The sequence below is a fragment of the Colletes gigas genome, unplaced genomic scaffold (assembly GCF_013123115.1).
Source record: "Colletes gigas isolate AHSC1104 unplaced genomic scaffold, ASM1312311v1 Colletes_gigas_Sc00010, whole genome shotgun sequence".
Lineage (NCBI taxonomy): Eukaryota > Metazoa > Arthropoda > Insecta > Hymenoptera > Colletidae > Colletes > Colletes gigas.
The window spans coordinates 7,167,857-7,190,300 of record NW_025106639.1 but is presented as its reverse complement, the minus strand read 5'-3'; the positions used below and the strand labels follow the sequence as shown (position 1 = coordinate 7,190,300).

At 43.3% G+C, this 22,444-nt stretch overlaps 3 protein-coding genes across 5 annotated transcripts in view; 1 reads left to right on the top strand and 2 right to left on the bottom strand.

Annotated features, from left to right (window-relative positions):
- Positions 1-468: 468 nt before the first annotated feature.
- LOC122398012 (ras-like protein 1) lies at positions 469-5,725 on the bottom strand. Of its 3 annotated transcripts, none has more exons than XM_043397583.1 (5): positions 5,605-5,725; positions 4,682-4,872; positions 4,465-4,608; positions 4,163-4,369; positions 469-3,987 (listed from the first exon to the last, which is right to left on the bottom strand). In XM_043397583.1, exons 2-5 carry the CDS (start codon positions 4,808-4,810, stop codon positions 3,883-3,885), a joined length of 585 nt encoding a protein of 194 aa, XP_043253518.1. In that variant the 5' UTR covers positions 4,811-4,872; positions 5,605-5,725; the 3' UTR covers positions 469-3,882. The 3 variants fall into 3 exon arrangements, with proteins under 3 accessions (XP_043253518.1, XP_043253520.1, XP_043253521.1); XM_043397585.1 differs by having other exon boundaries at positions 5,468-5,707; XM_043397586.1 differs by lacking the exon at positions 5,605-5,725 and adding an exon at positions 5,139-5,265.
- A 637-nt stretch (positions 5,726-6,362) lies between these two features.
- LOC122397643 lies at positions 6,363-9,141 on the top strand. The gene is made up of 6 exons (XM_043396927.1): positions 6,363-6,530; positions 6,611-7,027; positions 7,091-7,289; positions 7,364-7,594; positions 7,663-7,869; positions 7,940-9,141. The coding sequence occupies exons 1-6, from the start codon at positions 6,363-6,365 to the stop codon at positions 8,284-8,286; spliced, it is 1,569 nt and encodes a 522-aa protein (XP_043252862.1). The 3' UTR covers positions 8,287-9,141.
- LOC122397642 (twitchin) overlaps positions 8,968-22,444 on the bottom strand; it is a 69,094-nt gene continuing 55,617 nt past the window's right edge. The window contains exons 86-114 of the mRNA XM_043396926.1: positions 22,116-22,441; positions 21,742-22,044; positions 21,270-21,654; positions 20,995-21,200; positions 20,442-20,902; positions 19,826-20,360; positions 19,552-19,746; positions 18,982-19,465; positions 18,656-18,908; positions 18,231-18,565; positions 18,055-18,170; positions 17,694-17,978; positions 17,472-17,611; positions 17,134-17,397; positions 14,121-17,062; positions 13,903-14,036; positions 13,614-13,821; positions 13,386-13,538; positions 13,084-13,310; positions 12,719-13,009; positions 12,206-12,577; positions 12,008-12,064; positions 10,757-10,904; positions 10,553-10,623; positions 10,337-10,479; positions 10,073-10,229; positions 9,669-9,986; positions 9,473-9,586; positions 8,968-9,407 (exon numbers count right to left, since the gene is read on the bottom strand). Coding sequence (XP_043252861.1) covers positions 9,211-9,407; positions 9,473-9,586; positions 9,669-9,986; positions 10,073-10,229; positions 10,337-10,479; positions 10,553-10,623; positions 10,757-10,904; positions 12,008-12,064; positions 12,206-12,577; positions 12,719-13,009; positions 13,084-13,310; positions 13,386-13,538; positions 13,614-13,821; positions 13,903-14,036; positions 14,121-17,062; positions 17,134-17,397; positions 17,472-17,611; positions 17,694-17,978; positions 18,055-18,170; positions 18,231-18,565; positions 18,656-18,908; positions 18,982-19,465; positions 19,552-19,746; positions 19,826-20,360; positions 20,442-20,902; positions 20,995-21,200; positions 21,270-21,654; positions 21,742-22,044; positions 22,116-22,441 — 9,820 coding nt within the window. The 3' untranslated portion in view covers positions 8,968-9,210. The remainder of the gene's footprint in view (positions 9,408-9,472; positions 9,587-9,668; positions 9,987-10,072; positions 10,230-10,336; positions 10,480-10,552; positions 10,624-10,756; positions 10,905-12,007; positions 12,065-12,205; positions 12,578-12,718; positions 13,010-13,083; positions 13,311-13,385; positions 13,539-13,613; positions 13,822-13,902; positions 14,037-14,120; positions 17,063-17,133; positions 17,398-17,471; positions 17,612-17,693; positions 17,979-18,054; positions 18,171-18,230; positions 18,566-18,655; positions 18,909-18,981; positions 19,466-19,551; positions 19,747-19,825; positions 20,361-20,441; positions 20,903-20,994; positions 21,201-21,269; positions 21,655-21,741; positions 22,045-22,115; positions 22,442-22,444) is intronic.

Genomic DNA, 22,444 nt, shown 5'->3' with positions numbered 1-22,444 from the left:
CGATGGTTCACCCAATAGATAAATTAATCTAGATTAACGATCTTTTTAAATTTTGTCCGTTACACTAACTGTTTATCTGAAATCGTATACATTATTAAGACAGACACTTTTTGTCATATTTAGAATTAAGAGAAACAACAATTGGAAATTGTTTCGGAAAAATAATATATATCTTTTTAACCTCTATTATTAATAAATAAAATATTAACTTTGTATATATACGTACATATTTCTACGAATTTTCATTCTGATCCATTTAAAAAAAAAATAAAATTATGAAGAACTTCCGATAGAAAATATTAATTTAATTTATTCGTAGCGGGTAAAAAATTACGTCTTTTATGCGTATAAATGGTTTTTTTTATTATTTTGAATTATTTTATAAACTATTTCTTACATTTTTATCGTTGTAGTAATTTTACCATGCCATTAAATGATGAATATTATGTTAAATTTATAATCCTACTCAGTTAATACAAAGATTCTTAGAAAATCTGTTAACAAAAATATACATTAATTTTCCAGTAAAAAAAATTAAGATGCATTCGCATAATAATATTTGATACATTCAAAAACTGTATTATAGTGTTCATCGGTGTATAAATGATACTATGCAGTAATCCATAATATGATTATGACGTAAATTGTTTTAAATAAGATTACTTTTTAATAAGGAACAAGGTGTACCCAAATTACACGTTCCTTTTACGTTCATTTCAGAAACAAATGCTAAGTGAACGCGGACGTTTATTAATGTAAAATAATCGTTTATCATTACATTTGTTTGTATTAGAACTGTACGTTGGTGAACTAATTCATTGAACACATGTATGCACACTAGCCAGCACGCATATAAATCTGATCAGTGTGTCCCAGTGGCACGCGGGCTTCCGATTGGTAAAACGACATTGATGACACATTCCGCCAATTGGAAGTCGGAACACATTTCCCGCCATATGCGTGTTTGTGGCACAATGTCTGCACTAGCTAATATACATGCATAAATACGCCTGCACGATATCTTTTAGTTTGTTAACAACACATTTTTGAATGAAAAAATACAAATTATTGATGTAATATGCGCTTAATTACTTTCTTCGGTACGCGTATTTATATATATATTATTAGAACTTTGATGAACAATAGAACTTCAACTTAATTGGATATGACACACAGATGTATAAACTTTGATTTAAAAATGTAATTTTTAACACGTTGGCTGCCGTTGGGTTCGTGTGGTGAAATGACCCCTGACCACTATGCTTCGCACAGACACTACATCTTCACGAGATAACTCGTAGGCGACGTCCGGTGACAAATCGTCAGCTATGAGTTAACTCGTAGACGACAGCCAATGTTAATTATATTTTAGGGCCGTTTGATTTAGATAATCTCGACTTTTTGTCATATAAAACATCGTAAGAAGACAATTAGTGAAAGATTTGTCAATTGCTCCTTTAATATCATAAAACTAAACAGCATAGATGGCCTACAATTAATATTTTAAAACAATCATTCTAAACAGAATGAATATAAAGAACACTTTGTACCAAGTTTTATTACAAATTTGAACTACATAACAACACCTATGCTGTGTAATTTTATATATACACATTTTCAATATTTGAAAAAGCTAGAATTACAAATTTACGAGTTTACATATACGAGAATATTTGCAAATTGTACTATTTAAATCATTTAGCAAAGTATTTAACCCTTGATTGTTCAAAATTTAGGACGTTGCAATTTATGTGTTCTTAACATTCTCAGTTCATAGAGTAGTTATTCCCTACAACAACAATGGTGTTAGAAGGAAATAAAATTTATTTCCTTGGCAAAGAATTAGATTCAGATCAGAAATACAACCTACAGATATTGATAACTACCTTATTCCATACACTGAACAAAATAGAGGGCATAATTCATAAGAATAAAAATGTTAGTTATTGGGGTGATGTTAGATTTCATCACATTTGTGCACACCCATCCCTTGGTACATCCCTTACACATGCTTTCTGTAATGTAATTAAAAAAGAAGAAAAATTGGGAACACTCTATCTTTACTATTGAATACTTAGGCCAAAAGATTCAAATTTAAACGCGTGTAAATTCAAGTACCTAGCTACAGCCTCCATAGTCTACAAATTGACCCTCTATGAAAAGATCTTCCAAATGATCTTATTTCATAATTGCCTGGGATGCTTATTATTAACTATTAGTAGATGCAACTAGGTTCAGCAATCGAGATTTGAAGACTAAAAAATCTTTGGACAATTGAATAAGAGAGATAGATCTAATGAAACTAGCCATAAACAAAGGTGATAGATACATACCAATTATACAAAAAAGAAGTTAGATATATTTTGGATGATGAAAATTCAACTTGTTGGAATGTTAAGATCACTTGGAAAGGATTAAAAGATCGAAGTATAGGATTGTCTATTTGAAAAATTCGGTGAGATCCAAGACATGATCATTTTAGTGAGACAATAAACACCCCACAAAATATCTTCGCAATTGTTGGTTTTGTAAGCAAAATTAATTTTGTATATTTTATTAAAAATTCATGTCTCGTTAAAATGAGATGACATTATTGTCTGAACAAATATTAAAGTATATATTCATAATAAAAGCTAAGTTTACAAGCAATATTTGCAGTGCTTTGAAATTATATACTTCTCATCATATAATTTATCAAAATTAAATTATGATATAAAAACAGTTGATTAAAGAACTAAACAAACGTGATAAAATGCGATATCCTTTTACAGTAGTAATAGTAGTAGTATATTTAGACATTCAAATATCAATGTAAAGTTTTACGTTTTCTAGGTAATGTAATCCTTAAATTATATTTTTTATAACAAGATGAGTTTTCTAACTCTACATTGAAACAACAATGATCGATTAAAACGATTCTTACATTTGTATAAATGATCGAAATAAATTCGTACCTACCAATTTTTACTTAATGTAAACATATAAAAACATTAGTATAGAAACTAATTACTCATTGTGGCATTTTCTATATGCGTAAGGTCTTATATTTCATCCCCTATACAACAAATATCAAGTATATTTTTTTAATTGCACTCGAAAAGGAAACACGAACAAACCTATGTACTCTTAAATTGGTAAATAGGCGTTCCTGTTAAAATTGCATACTTAATCACAGTAACACCTAACTAGCATGGCATGCTTAAGATTATTTAATCACAGCACAAAATGAGTTATCCATACTTTATTTCCTTGAGTTTTATGGCTTATTATTTTCTTTTTTTGGGCAAATAGAATTTTTTGTCACGCATAGCGGAGTATAAAAGTAAACGTTAAAAATATATTTAATTAACGAATTAAATATAAGTTTAAAATTATGAACTAATTGAATAAAACACCTATGAAGTTCATGTTGTGAGTTGTAAACTTTTATGAGTTATATGTTTCTTTATCCATCCACAGTACCTAAAGCTATGCAATTCCTTTATGGAATAATACTTTTTCCGTACGTTCAATTAAAAGTAATTAACGATAAAACGAATGGATGGTTTGAAAAAATTTGTTTTGATCCTGACTGTTCTATGCAATCAAGGGTTAAAATTATTCTGCTAATGGAATATTAAGAGTTATATGGCAAACTGTGGAACAAACAATGTATTTTATGAAATTCAACTTCAAGAGTAAAAATGTATGCAACATTACACTATTACATACTTTGTTCTTTTTTTCCCTCCCAATGTATAGAAAAAATTGTGCTTGTAAATTATTATAATAGTCTATAGAATAAGCTGCAAAAATGTGCGTACAGTGAACATAATCTAATGCTTTTTACAAATTATTTCTGCATTAATGTATCGAACGAGAGAATTAATGTTATTCAGTGATTCAAAGCAAACAGCATCGATGTCTCCTACGGCTCGAGTTACCTGCCCCCTTGCGTTTCTTTTTCTCTTTACCTTTATGTTCTTTGTCTTTCCGTATTTCCCTGACCTACAATTTTTTAAGTTCCACTCCAGAGTAATAATATGTCATGCAACTATGCAAATTATTGTTTTGTATTTCATTTGAGAAAATTTATACCAAGTCTATCATATGCTGTAACTAGTTTCTATTTTCATGTTCCAAATTTGCAAGCACTTGTGTATTGTTTTATATGTCTACTTACCAAAGTATAAAAAGCATCATCTACTCCCATTCTAGTCTTTGCAGAGGTTTCAACAAAAGGCACACCATACTGACGGGCAATTTCTCTTGCTTGTGTCATATTTACTGCCCAAGATTGCTGAAGATCACACTTATTTCCTACCAGTACCATCGGTACTTCTTCAGCATCTTTTACTCTTTTTATTTGTTCCCTATATGTTCCTATATCCTGTAACATTAAACATATACAAGCCACTTTTTAAACTGTTTAAAAAGAATGAAGGCATTAACAACACAATTTAAGTATGGAACAAATTTACATACTTCAAAACTTTTTGCTGAATTTACAGCAAACACTAATAAAAATCCTTCTCCGGTTCTCATATACTGATCTCTCATCGCGCTATATTCTTCTTGACCAGCTGTGTCTAATATATCTAAAAGGCATGTTTCCCCATCTATGACTACCTTTATACAAAATATCACCATTATTAGTCATAGAAAACTTTTGTCATTATTCAAGATGAATATAAAAACTCACTTGTTTCCTGTAAGAGTCTTCTATAGTAGGATCATATTCGTCTACAAAATGATTTTGTATCAATTGAATCGTAAGTGCAGATTTGCCAACACCTCCAGCTCCCACAACTACGAGCTTATACTCTGTCATTATGTAATTTTTATTTCAACGTGAACTAAAGCTTTCAACACAAAGCTACAATCGCTTCTTGTCTACAACATAAAAGTTCATTTTTAACCTCAACGACAAACGAGCATAACAGAGTTTATGGTTAATTAAATAAGACAAATGCTAAATGTGGGGTTAACAAGTATTAATCCTACAGAAATTTTAACTACACTCTGCGAAAATGCACAAAAAAGCTGGACCGTCTTTTCAGAAATTTCGAGCAAAGATTCTTTGTTCAGTCACTTATATCTATAATCTGATAAGATTCTGATATTAATTTTTTAATAGATCGTTAGAAGCAAACACGTACTTAATTTTTAACTAGATCGTTAGATGCAAACACGTACTCTGCGAGGAACAATTTTTACCAAGTTCGTGCGAACTTTAACAAGATTGGTCCTTCAATTATTTGTATTTTTAATTTGTCGACGAACAACATAAGTACGGCAGTATCGTACAATGACTTAACAACTTAAAAACAGAACGACGAAAGCAAGGAAGCACACCCAATAATACTACGGTAGAAACATGTGCATAGATGCAATTGACGATTAAAGATTGTTACAAAATAACCTAGAGTATGCATCTTTCCAAGTACAATTCGATCAGAAAAGAGAGCATTTAATAAATCTTTCTTACTTTAAGTTCTTGGAATTACCGATGTTAAACGGGAGGTGTGTTTTCGAGAGAATATCGAACAAACGAACAATGCTATCGGCGTGAAAATAAACGTCGTTCGAGCACGAGATCCTTTCGGTCTTCGTACATGATCTTACCAAAGTTTAAAAATTCATTTCAGGAACGCGTACCGGCTTAAAACCACTCTTTTCGACTTTAACTTTACGAATTAATATAGTCACTGGAGAAACCATCTGGAAAGAAGCACCAATGCTGCCAATATACAAAGACTCGATGACACATCTCCACTATCTCCAGGGAGTGGACCAAGGGGTAACAAAATTTTGATCATATTAAAAATGGTAAAGGCATCTAATGAATCGTAATTTAACTATAGCTTACAGCGTAAATTCGTATTCGTAATACAAAATTTACATACAACGAAGTAGAATTTTAAAAAACGAAATTGGTCGAAATCACCCTGTAAGATAAGTCAATAGTAATGGTAAATAAGAGCATTTCTTTGGACCAATCAAGGAATTAGTTTCAAATGTTTGTCTCCGCGCGTCTTCGAATTTAGTTTATCTAATTTTAATTTCACTTTAGTAAATTAATTTTAGTTTTACTAATGTGAGTAATGTAAAAGAATCTTGTCTTTAGAACCATACGATCGTACAATGCGTAAATAATTTTTGATCAAAACTTTCGTCGATGTCGCATCAGAAGCAAAATTGCCGACGTTACTGACCGGGTTAAATATGATCCTCAGAGTTATTGTTCTTTAGCACAGAGTGCGCTATAGATGCTGATTTTTTACGTGGTCAGTGTTTGGTTCATTAGAACACAAACTCTTCTTGGATAGGTGGCATAGACAATACCTGCTTGATGAGTTATATTTACATTGTGAGAAATCGTTATGATGGAGACTTTGACACTGATACTCGATGATTGTCGTATCAAAGTAAATAAAGAGAAACTTGCGAGTAAAAGCTGCTATTTTGCATCTCTCTTCTCGCATAATTTTAATGATTCTCATAACAAGGAACATGTTATTAATTATGATATTCCTTTAGCTACTTTAGAGGTTCTTATGGTCATGATTAATATAAAAACATCTCGTATCATTCTTACCCGTATGTGAAATCGAATCCTTTCCGTTTTTAGAATTTTGTCGAATGGATTCACGATGATATGGACCGCGTAGAAATACAATGTCATTCGTTGAAGGCTTCTATGACAAAATTTGTGAATAAAAATTTTACAGAATTACTCAGTCTGTTACAATTGAGTGTACTGTTCGTAGTCGACGAATTAACAAACGATGCCATAGATATTATAGTCATAAATTGGTTGCTGCCAGAGAAATTAATCGATATATGGTTATTGGCACAAGAATTGAATGTAAAAGTACTACAAGATATTTGTCTTGCCACATGTTTAGACCGGTTTGAGGAACTACCTTTACCTTCGCTCGTAGAACTGTCCAAAAAGAACATTACTCTGTTGCTTCAATATGTTAATGTGAGGGCTTCTATCGAATACTTGCAGTTTGTGAGAAATGAATGGATACAGCATCATATGGTAATAGTTGTACTATTATTACATAGTATTTTCATAGTGCATTTCGATATATTTTAATTTTAGAGGTCAGACATTCCAGATATAAAATGTGAAAGACAGCTCAAGTTCATACAGGGCATTGTTGTATATAAAATGTACGAATGCACAAAGAAAGATCCATATTTGTACATCTGGAACCATAATGTATTTTCTAAGTGCACAGAATTAAAACACAAACAGTGCTCAGAAAATTCAATAATGGGGATGCAAGTTGCTAGCAGAGGTATAAACATTTTTAATTTTAAATTGGAAGAAGAACTTTCAGACATTTAAACCACTTTAGGAATATATTTATAGGTTTCAACATATATACAGTTGGTGGAGAAATGGGTTTAGGGACTGGAAAATTTAATGATATTATTTGGCGTTACTCCCTGATATCTAAAAAGTGGTACTATCAAGCTAAGTTGCCAATTCCAAGGAGACACATGGTTGTTGCATTTCTAAAAAATAAATTAACAATAGTGGGTGGTGTGGGAAAGCATAGGCTGAAATTGTTTTCGGTCGATATCCTTGATATTCATACAGGTAAAGAGTAATATGAAATTATACAATTTCTTTGCTTATACGATTTTAAGCATGTTGTATAATTTCAGGTGAATGGAAGAAAGGTGCAAAAGTTCCTGAAAGTTTTACCGAGATTCAGCCTTACTGCGTTAAGGACGGAAAACTGTTTTTATTATTGTCGACCATTTATATTTATTATTTAGAGGGTAATTACTGGCAGACTATATTGAATTATAGGTATTCCTCCGTACGAGTCGACGAGTTCTTCGCGCATGATGCGACATTATTTTTGCTCAGTAAGCATCAGAGACAAGAGTGCATACGATTGTCACGTGTTTCTTTAATAATATTTCATGTTTCCACTAGCTCTTCGTTTGGGTGAACCGGTTCTGTCGAGAATCGACATTGTAAAATTTACAATGTCGACGGATTGCAAGAAAGAAAAATATTTAAAACAGTATGCAGAGCATAATACATTTGCTCTACTAGCATTAAGTCGTTCGAAGTCTACCGTTCACGAAGATGATTTGTATCAATTAAGGTACGCGGATGTAAGCGATATCGGCATAATGTTATTAAACGATGGAGGCGATGATAAATATCAGTTTGTATATCTGAATTCCGAGACGAGAAGAGATTTACGAAATTTCTCTATTCCGAAGTCGGGATGCTTTAATATCATGGATCCTGACACCTTGTACAATATTATGTAATTTAATATTTCTCTTTCATACTTATATATAAAGCAAAGTTTTTTTTTACAGAGTCAAGTGTCATTTTTATTTGATTTCTTTACTTATCTCTATCTTCAAACGTTGCGGTGCAAACAATAGCGAGGAAGATAAATACCCGAACTATTATATTTGAATCATATTTTATTTATCGTAAATTTTGTAACGGAAGCAGTCTTCAAACAAGTATAACACGACAGTGCGTACGATTACATGGAATAAGGACGTACATTTCGACAGTATTAATTATTTTCGTACAGTCGTCCCGGCAAGACAAGATGTTAAAAAGATGTAATATATTCGAGGATGCTGGTTATCCTGCCGGAACAAACCGTAATGATTTATCGTTTCAATTCTATACCGCCGTTATGCATCATTGTTTACTTAAAATATGGTAATTCGTGTATACAGCAAAGCTCGTATTAGCGTATAGATCGCGCGTGCTATCCGTGTATTGTTCGACGCCTTAGATTCTTCGTTCACCATACAACGACACGTGTTTCTTGCGATATGATAAGCACACAAAAAGAAAATACAGCGTTCCATGATAATTTACATATAGAGTAGTGCGAATACAATCGTTTTTCAATTTCTCTTTTATACACGAACCTTATAACAACCACCCATTCGTCGCGATCGCTCGCGAGTCACAAATTTTTACAGTCCGTTTTAATATTTTTTTCTCTGTTCTTTACCATTTCTTTTTTTTTTTTTTTTTTCATTTCTAATCATCGTTCTCCCGATAACATCGTAGAAGCTGAAAAGAGACGGGTTAGAAGAACGTAAAAATCAACAGATTTACGAATCCCGACATAGCTACTGGATAATATAAGACGGTAAAAAATAGATGGATCTCACCCAAACCTTGTCGTATTGTGATTTTTTACGTAATCGAAATCAACGATTTCACTGTTCGCTGGTAACATTTAGGGCGAATGCGGCGTTCGTCTCGCCCTTTTTGCCGATCGCACGAGCAACATACTGGCCGACGTCGCTGGCCGTGCACGATTTTATACGCAACTCGAACGATTTGTCACCGTCTGAACTGAAGAGGTACCTGCTGCTAGTCTCCGGGATCGCTTTTCCGTCTTTCAACCACGTCACTGTACATCAGGAGTAAAATAATGTTAGTCGGTCACCTGCAACGCATAGCTGAACATTTCCTTACCTTTCAAAGGCGCGGTTTCAGTCTTGCATGTGAACGTAACCGATTCGCCTTCGCCTACCGTTGCAGATTGCGGGAATGTCGTGAAGACTGGGCTCTTCGGTTCCTCGTTTGGAACTGCGAGCATAACAATAGCGATTAACGAGCGTAATATATGAATTTTGATCATTTCCAGCGAGAACCATGTATGTGTACGTACCAAGTACGTTTAATGTGCACGACGAGAAGCTCTCCCCTGCGTCGTTGAACGCTTCGCAGGTGTAAGTGCCGGAATCCTCGGGGAAGATCTCGGCGATGTTCAATTTATAGATATTCGCTTCGTTACTGTACTGGAAGTCCTTGCTTGGTTTGATCTCCTTATTATTGTGAAGCCAGACCACGTCGAACTTCTGGGCGCCGATTATTCGACAGCTCAGCGTTACCGCCTCTCCGTCTTTTACGAACATGCTCGTCAGGTGGTCCACGATCTTCGGAGGTTTGTCGTCGGTCTTCTTCTTCGCGGATGCGTTCGCGCTCGCTAAAAGATATTTCCATTCTTTTATAGTAGGAAATAATATCTTTACTCGACCATTTTTGACAGTGGTTTAAATGTTGTTTGCTTACGTTTTACCGTCAGCTTGCAAGAGGTAGTTACGGTACCGATGCTGTTGCTCGCTTGACAAGTGTAGTCGCCCTCGTCTTCGGGGAACACTTCGTTGATAACAAGAGTCGCGACTCCCGCTTTGTATTTCAGGCTCATGATACCCGACGAGCTCAACGTCTACAGGACAATTTCAATGCAACATTAAGGACCCTATACTTTATTTTAAAATGGCGCCTGAAGAATGGTTCGTCCAGCAAAGGTTGGACGAAATTCCTTTAATTTACCTTGCCGTTCTTGGACCAGGTGACCTGCGGCTCCGGATCGCCGTCGACCATCGCGCTAAGTTCTAACTGTTCTCCGTCGTTGATGGTAAGATCGCTCAGCTTTTTCGTGAACTGTGGCGCTCTCATCGAATCGTCTGGAGGATCTACGGGATCAATTCTCATCGTACTTATCTTCTTCGATCGTACGGATCGTTCAATGAAGATTATTTTACTTACAAGCTAATTCTTTAGTGGTACTTCTGGAACGAGATGGGCTTCCGGTGGCGTCAAGGCCGTATTTCTTGACGCTTCGTTTGTCCGTACTGGAGTCTGTGGCCTAAAATAAAAGTATCCGATGCATCGAGTGTCTTCGACCCGATAAAATACGTTTGTTCTTTTTAAATCCTTACTTTGTAGGAGGAGGAAGTCGTGGAATTTTGCTTGTTGGTGGAACTACTGTAATTGGACGATGAACTGCTCGTGTGACCCTGCGTGGTGGTGGAACTATACCCGCTGTATCCACCGGCTTTGTGAACGGTTATGATCGGCGGTGGAGCCGGTTTCAGCGGCATCTCGATAAATCTTCGATCTACGAAAGACGTTGTTTCGTTCGTCAAACATAGGCGGCGATTTTTCTCTTTTTTCGAGGTCGAAAACACACCACTATATTCCCAATTTTTTCGTTAATTATTACCGATAAAATGGGGAACGTTGGTGCAAACCAACAAAGCAACTACTCGACATAATCTGGATGGAAGTTATTGTCAAACGATGGAGCAAAACAAAAGTTAGTCTACGGGGGCAAGTCGGATAGGGTAAACGTATTAATAATCGGATCTTCTAGGACTTTTGATCGAGTAGCATGCTCCAGGACTAGTTTCATCGGTTCAAAAACATCAACCATCGAACAGTCGGTATTTATTTTGCTAGAAATTCGCTTAAATATCGTGTGAATCCATGAAACGAAAAATGGAACTCTATCCCAACGAAGAAGTAGGTCGGCCATATTGGTTTATCCAGATAGCGACATGCACATTTTACGTACAACCCTCTATAACCCCTTGCGACTCTGAAGTCATACTCTTTATGTTTTCAAAGTCCTTGTTTTATTTTTAATTATTAAAAAATATAAATATGTTAAGTTTTATTAGGGAATAAAAGCAGTTTTCAAGCTCTTGCGTCAAAAAAAAATGTAGGCGGGATAACTTAGCGTTTTGTGGGGCGGGGGAGGAAAAAATTTAGTCTTGAAGGGAAGGGCTACTGTACTATCATTTTCTTCATTTACAATATATCCGTGTTTAAAAAACGAAAAATCTTAGGTAAAACTTGGCCAGAGTATCCAGAAACGATAGACCAAGTTCGTCCAAGTTTTCCAATAATTTTCACAATTTTATACATCGAGCATCTAGCTAAACATGGGTTCAAAAATTCTTAAAACATCCACGGTGAATGATTTCTTGCAAATTTGATAGTTTTTTTAGCGCGATATAGTCTTACAGTTTCCTTAACGCGTCGATTACTGGTACGTTTACCCTAAATGCGCGAGTAAAGGGCGTCGGATTGTGATTCCTTGAAACGTTTAATGGATATCGCAACGTGGAAGGCAGGCGAACAAAAGGGTACTCGCTTCCGCAACAGTGCATTAAAAAGGATCGCAAACAGGACAGGGCTTCACTCGTTACGTGATTCTACCTCCGGAATGTAGGAGGTCGTGTGCTAATTTAACTTGCTCCTCGGTTTCTCCAGTGCCTACAAATAAATATACCATGAGTCCATCGTAAACGTTAAAAAAATACATACGTTCTACGCCACAGTGTGTCGTTCGCTTGTTCTCTAAGCTTTTCCTTAAAATTCGTTACTTCTTACGATGTCCCAACCGTTGTACTATACCTTCAACGATAACGACGCATGTGGTCTCGTCTTTTCCATGTTTGTTGGTGGTCACGCAACGGTATTTGCCACTGTCCTCTGGCTTGCAGTCGATTATCTCCATCGTCACGACGCCGTCCGAGTGCGTCATCGCGTAATGATGCTTGGAGAGCTCGTCTTTGTCCTTGTACCATTTAACCGTGGGTGGTGGATTGCCAGCCAGACAGCAGAGGAGCTTGCATGTTTGCCTGACCTGGATGACGCGAGGTCGGAGCAGGAAGGTGAAGCTTGGCGCCGATTCGATCGTCTCCAACCAGACGTTGTAACCGAGTGGCTCTCTTCTTCGCACTGGATGCAGTTCCGGTCTGTACTTCGGAATCTCAATTGGTAGCGCTGCAAGTCCAAAACGAGGATCGTTAGAAGACAGTCGAGACGTTTGCAGCTTGGCTTCATGATAGTTGATAACGTTCGAGGCCCTTGAGAGTCACGCAAAGCCTCAAACGATATCGTAAAAGTGGAGTGTGCGAGACGTACGTTGCACGTTGAGGAAAACGACCTCCTCCCTGTAACCGTAATGATTCTCTGCCCTGATGACATACTCTCCTCTGTCCTCCAGCTTGACTCTGTTGATGATGAAGGTGTAGTCGTCTCCGTGGTACCGTTTCATGAATTTGACAGACTGTCGGAGTTCCTGGTTGTTGTGGAACCACGTGAGGGTCGGGTCAGCCGTGGCGATCACGCGACAAGTGAACTTGACGCTCTGGCCCTCGTACGCGAATGCGCTCGTTGGTTTGATGACGAACCTCGGCGCCGCTTGTCGTCGATCTGCAATCCATCGAATGAATTTAGATCGAACGGTCTAAAAAGTATAAACGAGCAGTTCGTGCATCGTTCCTCACCGAAGCAGGAATCGTAAATCTTGTATTTGTCGATCAGCAGCTTCCTGAGCGAGGAGTACTCGGCTAGTCGACCGATCGGAAGAACGTATTTGTCCCAGTCCTCGTATTTGGCCCTTAGCCTATCCCTGAAGCGGAGGTACCTGCTGCTCGAGATCGCTTTAGTTCGGTCGCTGTGATCTCCGGTCAACCATGCGTGCACCAGACACTCGTGAGCAGTCATACGTTTCCTGAAAAGCAACAGGACGCGATGCAATATCTATATCCTCGAGAAAGTTACTTGCTTCGTTTATATCTAGATTTACTCTTTGTTCTTGACGAGCAATCGCCTAATGAAGTCCTTGCCCTCCTCGGAAACGTCGCGGAATGCTTCTTCGTCGAAGTCCCAGTCGCAGGCCTTGACGTTCTTCAGAGTTTCGATGTCGTTGTCTCCGGCGAACGGCGACAGACCGCTCAATCTACCATAAAATTATGTTACTCGGATATGTGTGCATTTTAAAAATCGTTTCCAACAAAGCGAACGTTTTGCTTACAGAACATAGGCTAAGACACCACAGGCCCACATGTCCGTGTAGAAACCGACTGGCTCGCGTTCGACGATTTCCGGGGCTGCGAATTCCGCGGTTCCGGTGCTGATCTTCACCACCTCGTTGGGATCGAGTTTCGTGGCTAAACCGAAGTCGATCAGCTTCACGTTGGTGCTGTTGCGCGTCTGGCACATGATGTTCTCGGGCTTGATGTCTGAAAACGCAAGGATGATTCAACACCTTCGTCGACTATGCTTGTTTGTGCATAAAGCTAACGCAAGTAGAGATCGTTTACCCAAGTGTATGATGTTCTTCTCGTGCATGTGCTTCACGGCCTCGCATATCTGTCTCATGTAGTTGATCACCTCGGCCTCGGACATCGTGTAACCCTCCGCCGTGATTCTTTCGAAGAGCTCGCCGCCGGACAAGCTGAACAAACAAAAGGTCGAGATTACGAACGAAGCTAGAACTTCTCAACGGACGCGATCGCCGACCGTCGGCTGAGGTACTCACAACTCGAATATCAGGACCATCTCGTCGTCGTCCTCGAACGCGTCGTGGAGGTTGATCAGTTTCGGATGGTGCAACTGATTCATTATGTCGATCTCTTTCCTGATCAGTTCCTTCTCCATCGCGTGCGACACCGGAATAAACTTGGCCGCGAAGATGTTGCCGGTGGCGCGTTCGCGGCACCGATGTACCACGCCGAACGCACCGGTTCCGATCTCCTCGAGGATGTCGTATCGGTCGTAGACGGAGAAGTGTTTGATCTCAACCGGCTGCGGCACGTATTTGCTGTAGATATCGAACACGAACTGGTCGTAATCGCGCGGCTTCTCGTCGCTCCTGCCGCGAATCTTCTTCCCGGTCTCGTCCACCTTGTACTCCTTCTGCTTGAACTCCCTCTTGACGGTGCCCTTGGTCGTGATCAGCGGCGTCACCTCGCTGGGATCGGATCTTCCGTAAATGTTCTCCGCGCAGATCCTGAAGTCGTACTGGTGGCCAGGGCTGAGTCCGGTGACCGCCATCGAGCAGAACCTGGTGTTTCCAACCCTGATCCAGCTGGTCATCGGGTGTTCCCTCTTCTCGACGAAGTAGTTGGTGATGTTGCTTCCGCCGTCCCAAAGTGGCGGCTTCCAGCTGAGCGCGAGAGAATCGTGGCCCACGTTGTCGATCTGAGGGAACCTGGGCGGGTCCGGACGATCGCTGATCTGGATCTTGATGATCGCGGTGTCCTGGCCGAGGTCGTTCTCCGCGGTGATGCGGTACGGTCCGGAGTCGATTCGAGTTCCGTCTATGATCGTCAACACGGCGTGTCTTTCCTTCACCTCGACGGTGTAGTGTCCGCCGGACTCGATGGTCTCGCCCTCCCTCACCCAGGTGATCTTGGGCTTCGGGTAGCCGGTGAACGGGATCTTGATGACCACGTTCACGCCCTTGTCGAAGAAGGCGGTGTCTCTGAACCTTGGGGGTACGTTCAGCTTCGGCGGCGTCTTGATCAGGAGCTCGCCCTTGGTCGACTTGACTCCGCACTTGTTCACCGCCCGACAGAAGTACTCGTCCGCGTCCTCGCCGAACACGTCGTGGATTATCAGGTTGTGCACGTCGCCCTCCGAGTAGATGTTGTACCTGGATCCGCTGACGATCTCTCGAGCGCCCTTGAACCACGTGATGGTCGGTTTCGGGGTGCCGATGATCTTGCACGTGAACGTTGCGTTGTGGTTCTGCACGCAGTTGACCTTGTGCAGGGGTTGAATCACCTCCGGAGGCTTGGCCGCCTGTGGATCCGTGATCTTCACCGACGTGGAGGCCTTGGACTCGGGTCCTACGCCGGCAATGTTCTGTGCGAACACGCGGAACTCGTATTGCCTGCCCTCGATCAGGTTGGAGATGTTGATCTGCGTTGGGAGGCAAATGGCGACGTTCACGCGCTGCCATGTCTGACTGCCGACCTCGCGCTTGTCGATCCAGTAGCCTTGGATCCTGGAGCCACCGTCCGACTCGGGTCTCTCCCAAGAGAGGTTCACGAAGTCGCCTCCCACCTCGGTGACCTTGGGCGTTCCCGGTGGACCAGGAGGATCGAACGGTGCCTTCGCCTTGATGGGGTTCGTTCCCTCCAGCGGCGGTCCCATTCCGTTGTCGTTCACGGCCATCACACGGAACAGATACTCCTGTCCCTCGGTCAGCCCTTGCACCATGAACGAGGTGTCCTTGCAGAAGGACGAGATGGTAATCCAGTGAGTGTGGCTCACGTCGCGACGCTCGACCACGTAGTGTGTGACACGGAGACCACCGTCGACCTTCGGAGGATGCCACGACAGGGTGCAAGTGTGCTTGTCGATGTCCGTGACGTCCAGGGGTCCAGTGGGTGGTCCGGGTAACCCGGTGATGTACACGTTGAACGAACCGCTCACGCTGCCGCTGTCGTTCGAGATCGAGAGATTGTATGTACCAGCGTCGTCCTTCTGAATGTCCTTGATGAAGATGATGAGGTACTCGTCGAACACCGTGTACTTGATGTGCGGCGTCTCGTCGATCTTGTGACCGTCCTTCTTCAGGAGGATTTCCATGGGCTGGTCGCCGCTGTAGTAGATCTTGATCTTCGTGTTGTCGCCCTCGGCCAGGTACAGATCGTCTGGCATGCGTTCGATACGAGGCGGCGAACCGATCTTCAATCTGGACGTGGTCGTGGCTGTGCCGAGCGGATTCGAGACCTGGCAGCTGTAATCGCCATCGTCGGCAGCCATAACTTCGGATATGACGAGCCTGTAAATTCCGTCGAACGCCTCTGCGCGGAAACGACCACCAATGGTGATCTCCCTGCCGTTTCTCAGCCACCTGGCTGTCGGCAGAGGATTTCCAGTGGCTTCGCACTCGAACACAAGAGTCTTGCCAAGGGGCATGATCTGGCTGACAGGCAGAGTCCTGACGAACTCTGGTTTCTCGCCACCCACGACCTCGCAGACCTTGACGGGAGTGGTGCACGAGCTCGGTTCCGACCTTCCAGCGGCGTTCACCGCGAATATTCGGAATTCGTAGTCACCGCGCTCGATCAGGTGCATAACGGTGTACTCCGTGTCGGTGACGTTGTACTCGTTGCATTTGGCCCATAAGGCGCTTCCGACTTCTCGTTTCTCGATCACGTAACCGGTGATACGGCTACCGCCGTCGGAAACCGGTGCTTCCCATTTCAGGTCAACGTAGTTCTTGCCGACCTTGACCACCTGAGGCGTGCCAGGTGGCGAGGGCACGTTGAACTTGCTCTTCAGCTTGAACGGCGCCGAGGGTGGGCTGGGTTTGCTGAAACCAGCCGCGTTCTTCGCCCTTATCCTGAACTCGTACTCGTGTCCGCTCATAAGATTATAGCAAATGTAAGTGGTGTCCTTGACCAGGTAGTCGTTCGCCACTCGCCATTGGGCGTCATCCGCGGGGTCGCGGAATTCGATCTTGTAACCCTGAAGGAGGACAATAGGATTATCGATCATGCTTACTCGGTTGTTTTTTGATAAGAAGGGGATATGGTTACCTGAATGCGCGAACCACCGTCGGATATTGGCCTGGTCCACACCACAGTGGCGTTCGAGGTGTCCCAGTCGATGACGCGTGGCTGTCCAGGTGAGTCTGGCACCGTGAATGGGAATTTGGCGGTGATCGGTTCGTCAGCCTGCAGCGGCTCCGATATTCCGTATTGGTTCTCCGCGCGGACACGGAAGTTGTACTTGCGATTTGGTTCCAGGCCGAACACGTCGTAATGGGTGTTCCTTACGAAACTGCTCAGCTTCGCCCAGTACTAGAATTAATTCGCATCGTTTACGTACCCTCCGATTATCGTTGATACAAATTACAAATAAAATGGAGACTCACGCCAGCCGGGTCGAACTTCTCGACGATGTAGTTCGTGATAGGTGAACCACCATCGTCGAGGGGTGGTTTCCAGGACAGTGAACAAGTCTCCGGGGTGATATCGGAAATGTCCAGAGGACCTTGCGGCGGGGATGGTTTATCTGGAGAACAGAATTTTTTTATTAAATCATTTGGAATCTTTTTTTTATCGATTCTCGCGATTCGTGGGGAGCAAATGCCTACCGACAACGAGAACCTTGCACGAAGCAGAGTCTGTGCCGACAGTGTTCGTGAGATAGATCGTGTAAGTTCCCGTATCGGATCTCTTAGCCTTCTTGTTGATGAATTGCGAAGCAACGTCCGTGGTGTCGAACTTGATCCTGTCTCCAGTGAGAACCTCTTCGCCGTTGATGGACCAGCTTGGCCTTGGCCTTGGGTTCGCATTGAACGGAACTGTTATCGTGAACGGTTCTCCGGCGATCACGGTCATGTCGCGGATGCTGAGGTCGGACGTGATCCTCGGTGGGACTGGAAGCGATTCCATTAATTATTACGAACCTTCTATGGTGATAATTACATAATTAGAATTCTCGGGGATACTAACAAGGTTGTGCACTGGCCCTGATCACGTCAGAATTGGAACTCCACGGTCCACGGCCGGCAGCATTTTCGGCCGCAACACGGAACTCGTAATCGTGGTTTTCGATGAGCCCAGTCACTCTGGAAGAATATAGAAAATTCGTACCATTCGCAACTTGGGAACATGATCGAGAGCAGTACCTGTAAGTAGTCTCGTGAACGAGAGACGGGGTGGCTTTCGTCCACTTATCTTCGCTCAATAGACGTTTCTCGATTACGTATCCAAGAATATGTGATCCTCCATCGTGACGAGGCTTCGTCCAAGTAATCGTGATGCTGTCTTCCGTCGTCTCGACGCCTCTTGGTGTTCCAGGCGCACCTGGTGGATCGAACGGATGTCTGGCCTTGATCGGATCCATCGTTGTGACCGGATCGGAGGTGCCATACTGGTTCTCAGCCATCACTCGGAACTCGTAGACGCTTCCAACAGTCAGGTTCCTCACTCGAACGAATGGTGTTGTGACGTAGCTGCTCACCTGTTTGTCGTATCAGCAAAAATATTACATTTGTATTACTATAATCTTTGGAAACGCAAGAAAGGATAATTTCTAATCCTCTGACCAGACCTTGGACCAAGTTCCCTTAGGTTCTCTCTTCTCGACGACGTAGTTGGTGATGTCTGCACCGCCATTGTCTTTCGGCGGGTTCCAGAACAGCGTGAGCGCATCTCCGCCGAATTCGTCGGCGTGAAGGTTCACCGGTGGATTAGGTCTGTCGAGAACTTTAACGTTCACCGTGGCCGTGTCAAAGCCGGAAGAATTACGCAATTGCAGACGGTACTGTCCACCGTCCGAACGTTTTGAATTCTTCACCACGAGACTACAAAAGGCAAAACATTATTTAGACACCTTTTACAATTCCAACTTGAGATCACTTTCAAGGTTTAGCGTACCTAGCAAAGTCGTCAGCCAGCTGTTGGTGCACGCGCGAGTCCGTTTCGTCCTTGATGACGTCGTTGGCGAACCAGGTGGCGGTGGGTTTGGGGAAGCCGATGTAGGGCACATGAATGGAGAAGTCTTCTCCAGCGCGAACGGTGATGTCGCGAACTCCGCCGAGGTCCATGACGGGTTTGTTGGGCTGTTCCTCGATGACGATCGGATTGCTCTGTCTGCTCGGGTCGCTGTTGCCTACGTCGTTCACGGCGATCACCCTGAAGAGGTATTCCTCGCCCTCCGTGAGCTTCGGTACCGTGTAAACGTTCGTGGGTATCAGTGCACCATTCACGTCGTCCCACGCGTCTTGGTGTCTGGTCTTCATTTGGATAATGTATCCTCTTATCTTGGCACCGCCGTCGCTGCGCGGAGGACGCCAGCTCAGAGTTACGGAATCCTTGGTGATTCTGTCGGGCTTGGGTGGTTCGGGAGCATCAGGACGCACTGTGGAAACGCAATGTTTAATAGACCGAAACAGAAACATTTTAATATCAAAATCGAGACAGATATTTTCTGTTCCGGGTGCTTACAACGTTGGTGTCCAGCAGTAATCGGTTCGGTAGGCTTGCTGGGCTTGCCAGGTCCGGCTTCGTTGACAGCGATGACTCTGAACTCGTATTTGGAACCCTCGTGCAAGTCCTGCACCGTGAACGTTGTGTTCGGGGTTGGATAGTTGTTGACCTTAAGCCATTCGCCACCACGTTCGCGACGTTCCACGTAATATCCTGACAATAGTCAAAATAATAAACAATTAGCAATAACCGGCAAAGCAGTTGGTCAAAGAAAGAGAATAAAAATTCTCACCAGTGATAGGCTTGCCACCGGTATTGAGGGGCGGGTTCCAGAAGAGACTGCAACTGTTGGGGGTGTATCCAAGGATTTCGGGTTGGCTGGGCGCGTCTGGAGGATCGTACGGGCTCTTGGCGATGACTGGTTTCCCTTCCAAGGGTTCAGATACTCCATACATATTCTCTGCTCGCACCCTGAACACGTATTTCTTGCCCTCGGTGAGTCCTTTGGCAGTGTAGCTGGTTCGCGGACAGTATCCAGGCGTCTGTCGCCAATTATCGGCTCCGTAGTCCGACACTTCGACGATGTAGTTGGTGATGTCGGATCCACCGTCGTCCAGAGGTTTGTTCCAAGACAGAGACACGGTATCTTGAGTCGTGCCGGTGTATTGGAGCGGACCCTGAGGAGGTCCAGGCCTGTCGACGACGATCACCTCGATATCCGCCGAGTCTCTTCCGTGCTCGTTCGATGCTGTGATCACGTACAGTCCGCCATCTTCGCGGACCGATTTCTCGATGGACAAGTTCGTACGGTCGCTCTTCGTTTCGGTCTTAAAAATAATAGAAATTATTGTAGAAAATATTGGTTCGTAAATCCTTGTTCAAACCGTGTGATTATGTTCCTTCCTTACCGTTATTCGAAGAGTCTCCAAGAGAGGCCTAGAGTCCTTGGTCCATTCGATGGTTGGAGTCGGCGCACCGGTCAGTGGAATGTTAACATTAATCGGTTCTCCGGCACGGACTTTGATCTTGCGTCCGATAAGCGCGTCGAGATTCAACTTGGGCTTCTCCTTCATCGGTTTCGCGATGAAGACCGCGGAAGTGTCGCTGGGCTTTCCGGACCCAGCGGCGTTTATGGCCGTGACACGGTACTCGTACTGATGGCCCTCGGTTACGTGGTCGTCGTAGTACTCTGCGTACCTGACAGGCTCTTTGTTTATTTTGAGCCAGCGACCGGTTGCCCGATCGCGACGCTCCACGTCGTAACCGATGATCTTCGATCCACCGTTGCTGATCGGTGCCGCCCACCTGATCTTGATGTGATCTTTGTCCGCGTCGACGCATTCCGGTTTGCCAGGCTGACCGGGAGCGACTGAATAAACAAAGCAAACGAACCTTGAAGCTGCTGGTCGTTCGTATTGAAAACAATCCCTGGAATGCAAGGGGTTAAAATAGACAAGTTACCGAATTGGTTCTTGGCGACGATCGACCGGTCGGTGGTCAATGGTTCGGAACGTCCCTGAAGGTTCTCAGCGGATACTCTGAACTCGTAGGTGGTACCTTCGAGCAACCTTGGAACCGTGGCGTGATTGTATTTCGGATTGACGTGAGTTACAGCTGGAACCCAGCCACCACCGTGGGTCAGATCGCGTTTTTCGATCACGTATCCACTGGAAGACATAATAAAATTAGTCTGGGCCAGTTGCTAAAATTGTTCTGTATATTTCGGATGATCTTACGTGATCTCGCTACCGCCATTGTCCTTGGGCGGCTTCCAAGACAACGTGACCGATTGGCTGGTGATCTCCTCGTACTCCAGAGGAGCCTCTGGCGGTCCTGGCCTGTCGAGAACGATCACCTGGAAGCTACCCTCGTCTATGCCGCTGCTGTTCTTCAGCAACAAGTGATACAGTCCGGAATCGGACCTCTGGGCGTTCACCGTGTGGACGATGGTGTGGTAACCGATCGATGTAACGGTTGTCCTGTCGGTGGTCTGCACCTCCTTGCTTCCAACGGTCCAAGTAACTTCCGGCGTGGGTTCGCCGACGAAATCGATGTCGACGTGGAAGATGAGTCCTGCCTTGATTCGAATGTCTTGCAACGGCGTCTTGATCTTCGGTGCCACTGAAATGTCCAGCCATTTTTCACGTAACTTTACGATCTATCTTTCAAGCTTTGGTCTAGAATTAATTACAGATATACGAAACTCACGGTAACGAGGCTTGGCGGTGACGAGATCGCTAGGTTCAGATGGTTCTGATTGTCCAGCAGCGTTCACAGCGATCACACGGAACTCGTATTCCTGTCCTTCCGTCAGATCGGGGACGGTGGCGTTCGTCTGTTTCGCAGGAACGTGGACCGCGTTCACCCAGTAAGGGCTACCCTTTTCTTTCTTCTGGACGATGTACTCGGTGATCGGGGAACCACCGTCGCTGGTAGGTGCTGGCCATTGCAGATCGACGTGGTCTCTGTCCCAATCTGTTATCTGTGGTCTTCCAGGAGCATCAGGCTCGTCTAAAATTTAATTAAATTCGTAATAAACCTATGAACCCTTCAACCCTTGTTGTCCTATCTCGCATACTGACCGAATTCGTTCTTAGCTACGATGCTCTTGGATGCCTCGAGCGGATCAGATTCTCCAATAGTGTTGACGGCTTTCACGCGGAACAAATATTCCTTGCGATGCGTCAGCCTAGCAACTTCGTGGCTCAACACCATGCTCATGCCAGCGTCGGACCAGGTGCCTCGAGACAAGTCCATCTTCTCGATGACGTAGTGCAAGATGGGACTGCCTCCGTCGTCCAGAGGATGTCTCCAGGCCAAGTGGCAACCCTCCTTGGTGATGTTGGTGATCTCGAGCGGCTTCTGGGGCGGCGAGGGCCTGTCCAGGACCGTAACTCTCGCGTTCGCGCTG

What these genes read in the sequence shown, in the direction of transcription:
- LOC122398012 (XM_043397583.1), bottom strand. Translation starts at nt 4,810, where the DNA reads ATGACAGAGTATAAGCTCGTAGTTGTGGGAGCTGGAGGTGTTGGCAAA. An exon ending in AAGACTCTTACAGGAAACAA is followed by an intron (nt 4,609 to 4,681) that starts GTGAGTTTTTAT and finishes TTTTGTATAAAG; the next exon opens with GTAGTCATAGATGGGGAAAC. An exon ending in ATTCAGCAAAAAGTTTTGAA is followed by an intron (nt 4,370 to 4,464) that starts GTATGTAAATTT and finishes TTAATGTTACAG; the next exon opens with GATATAGGAACATATAGGGA.
- LOC122397643 (XM_043396927.1), top strand. Translation starts at nt 6,363, where the DNA reads ATGATGGAGACTTTGACACTGATACTCGATGATTGTCGTATCAAAGTA. An exon ending in TTCCTTTAGCTACTTTAGAG is followed by an intron (nt 6,531 to 6,610) that starts GTTCTTATGGTC and finishes TTCCGTTTTTAG; the next exon opens with AATTTTGTCGAATGGATTCA. An exon ending in AATGGATACAGCATCATATG is followed by an intron (nt 7,028 to 7,090) that starts GTAATAGTTGTA and finishes TTTTAATTTTAG; the next exon opens with AGGTCAGACATTCCAGATAT.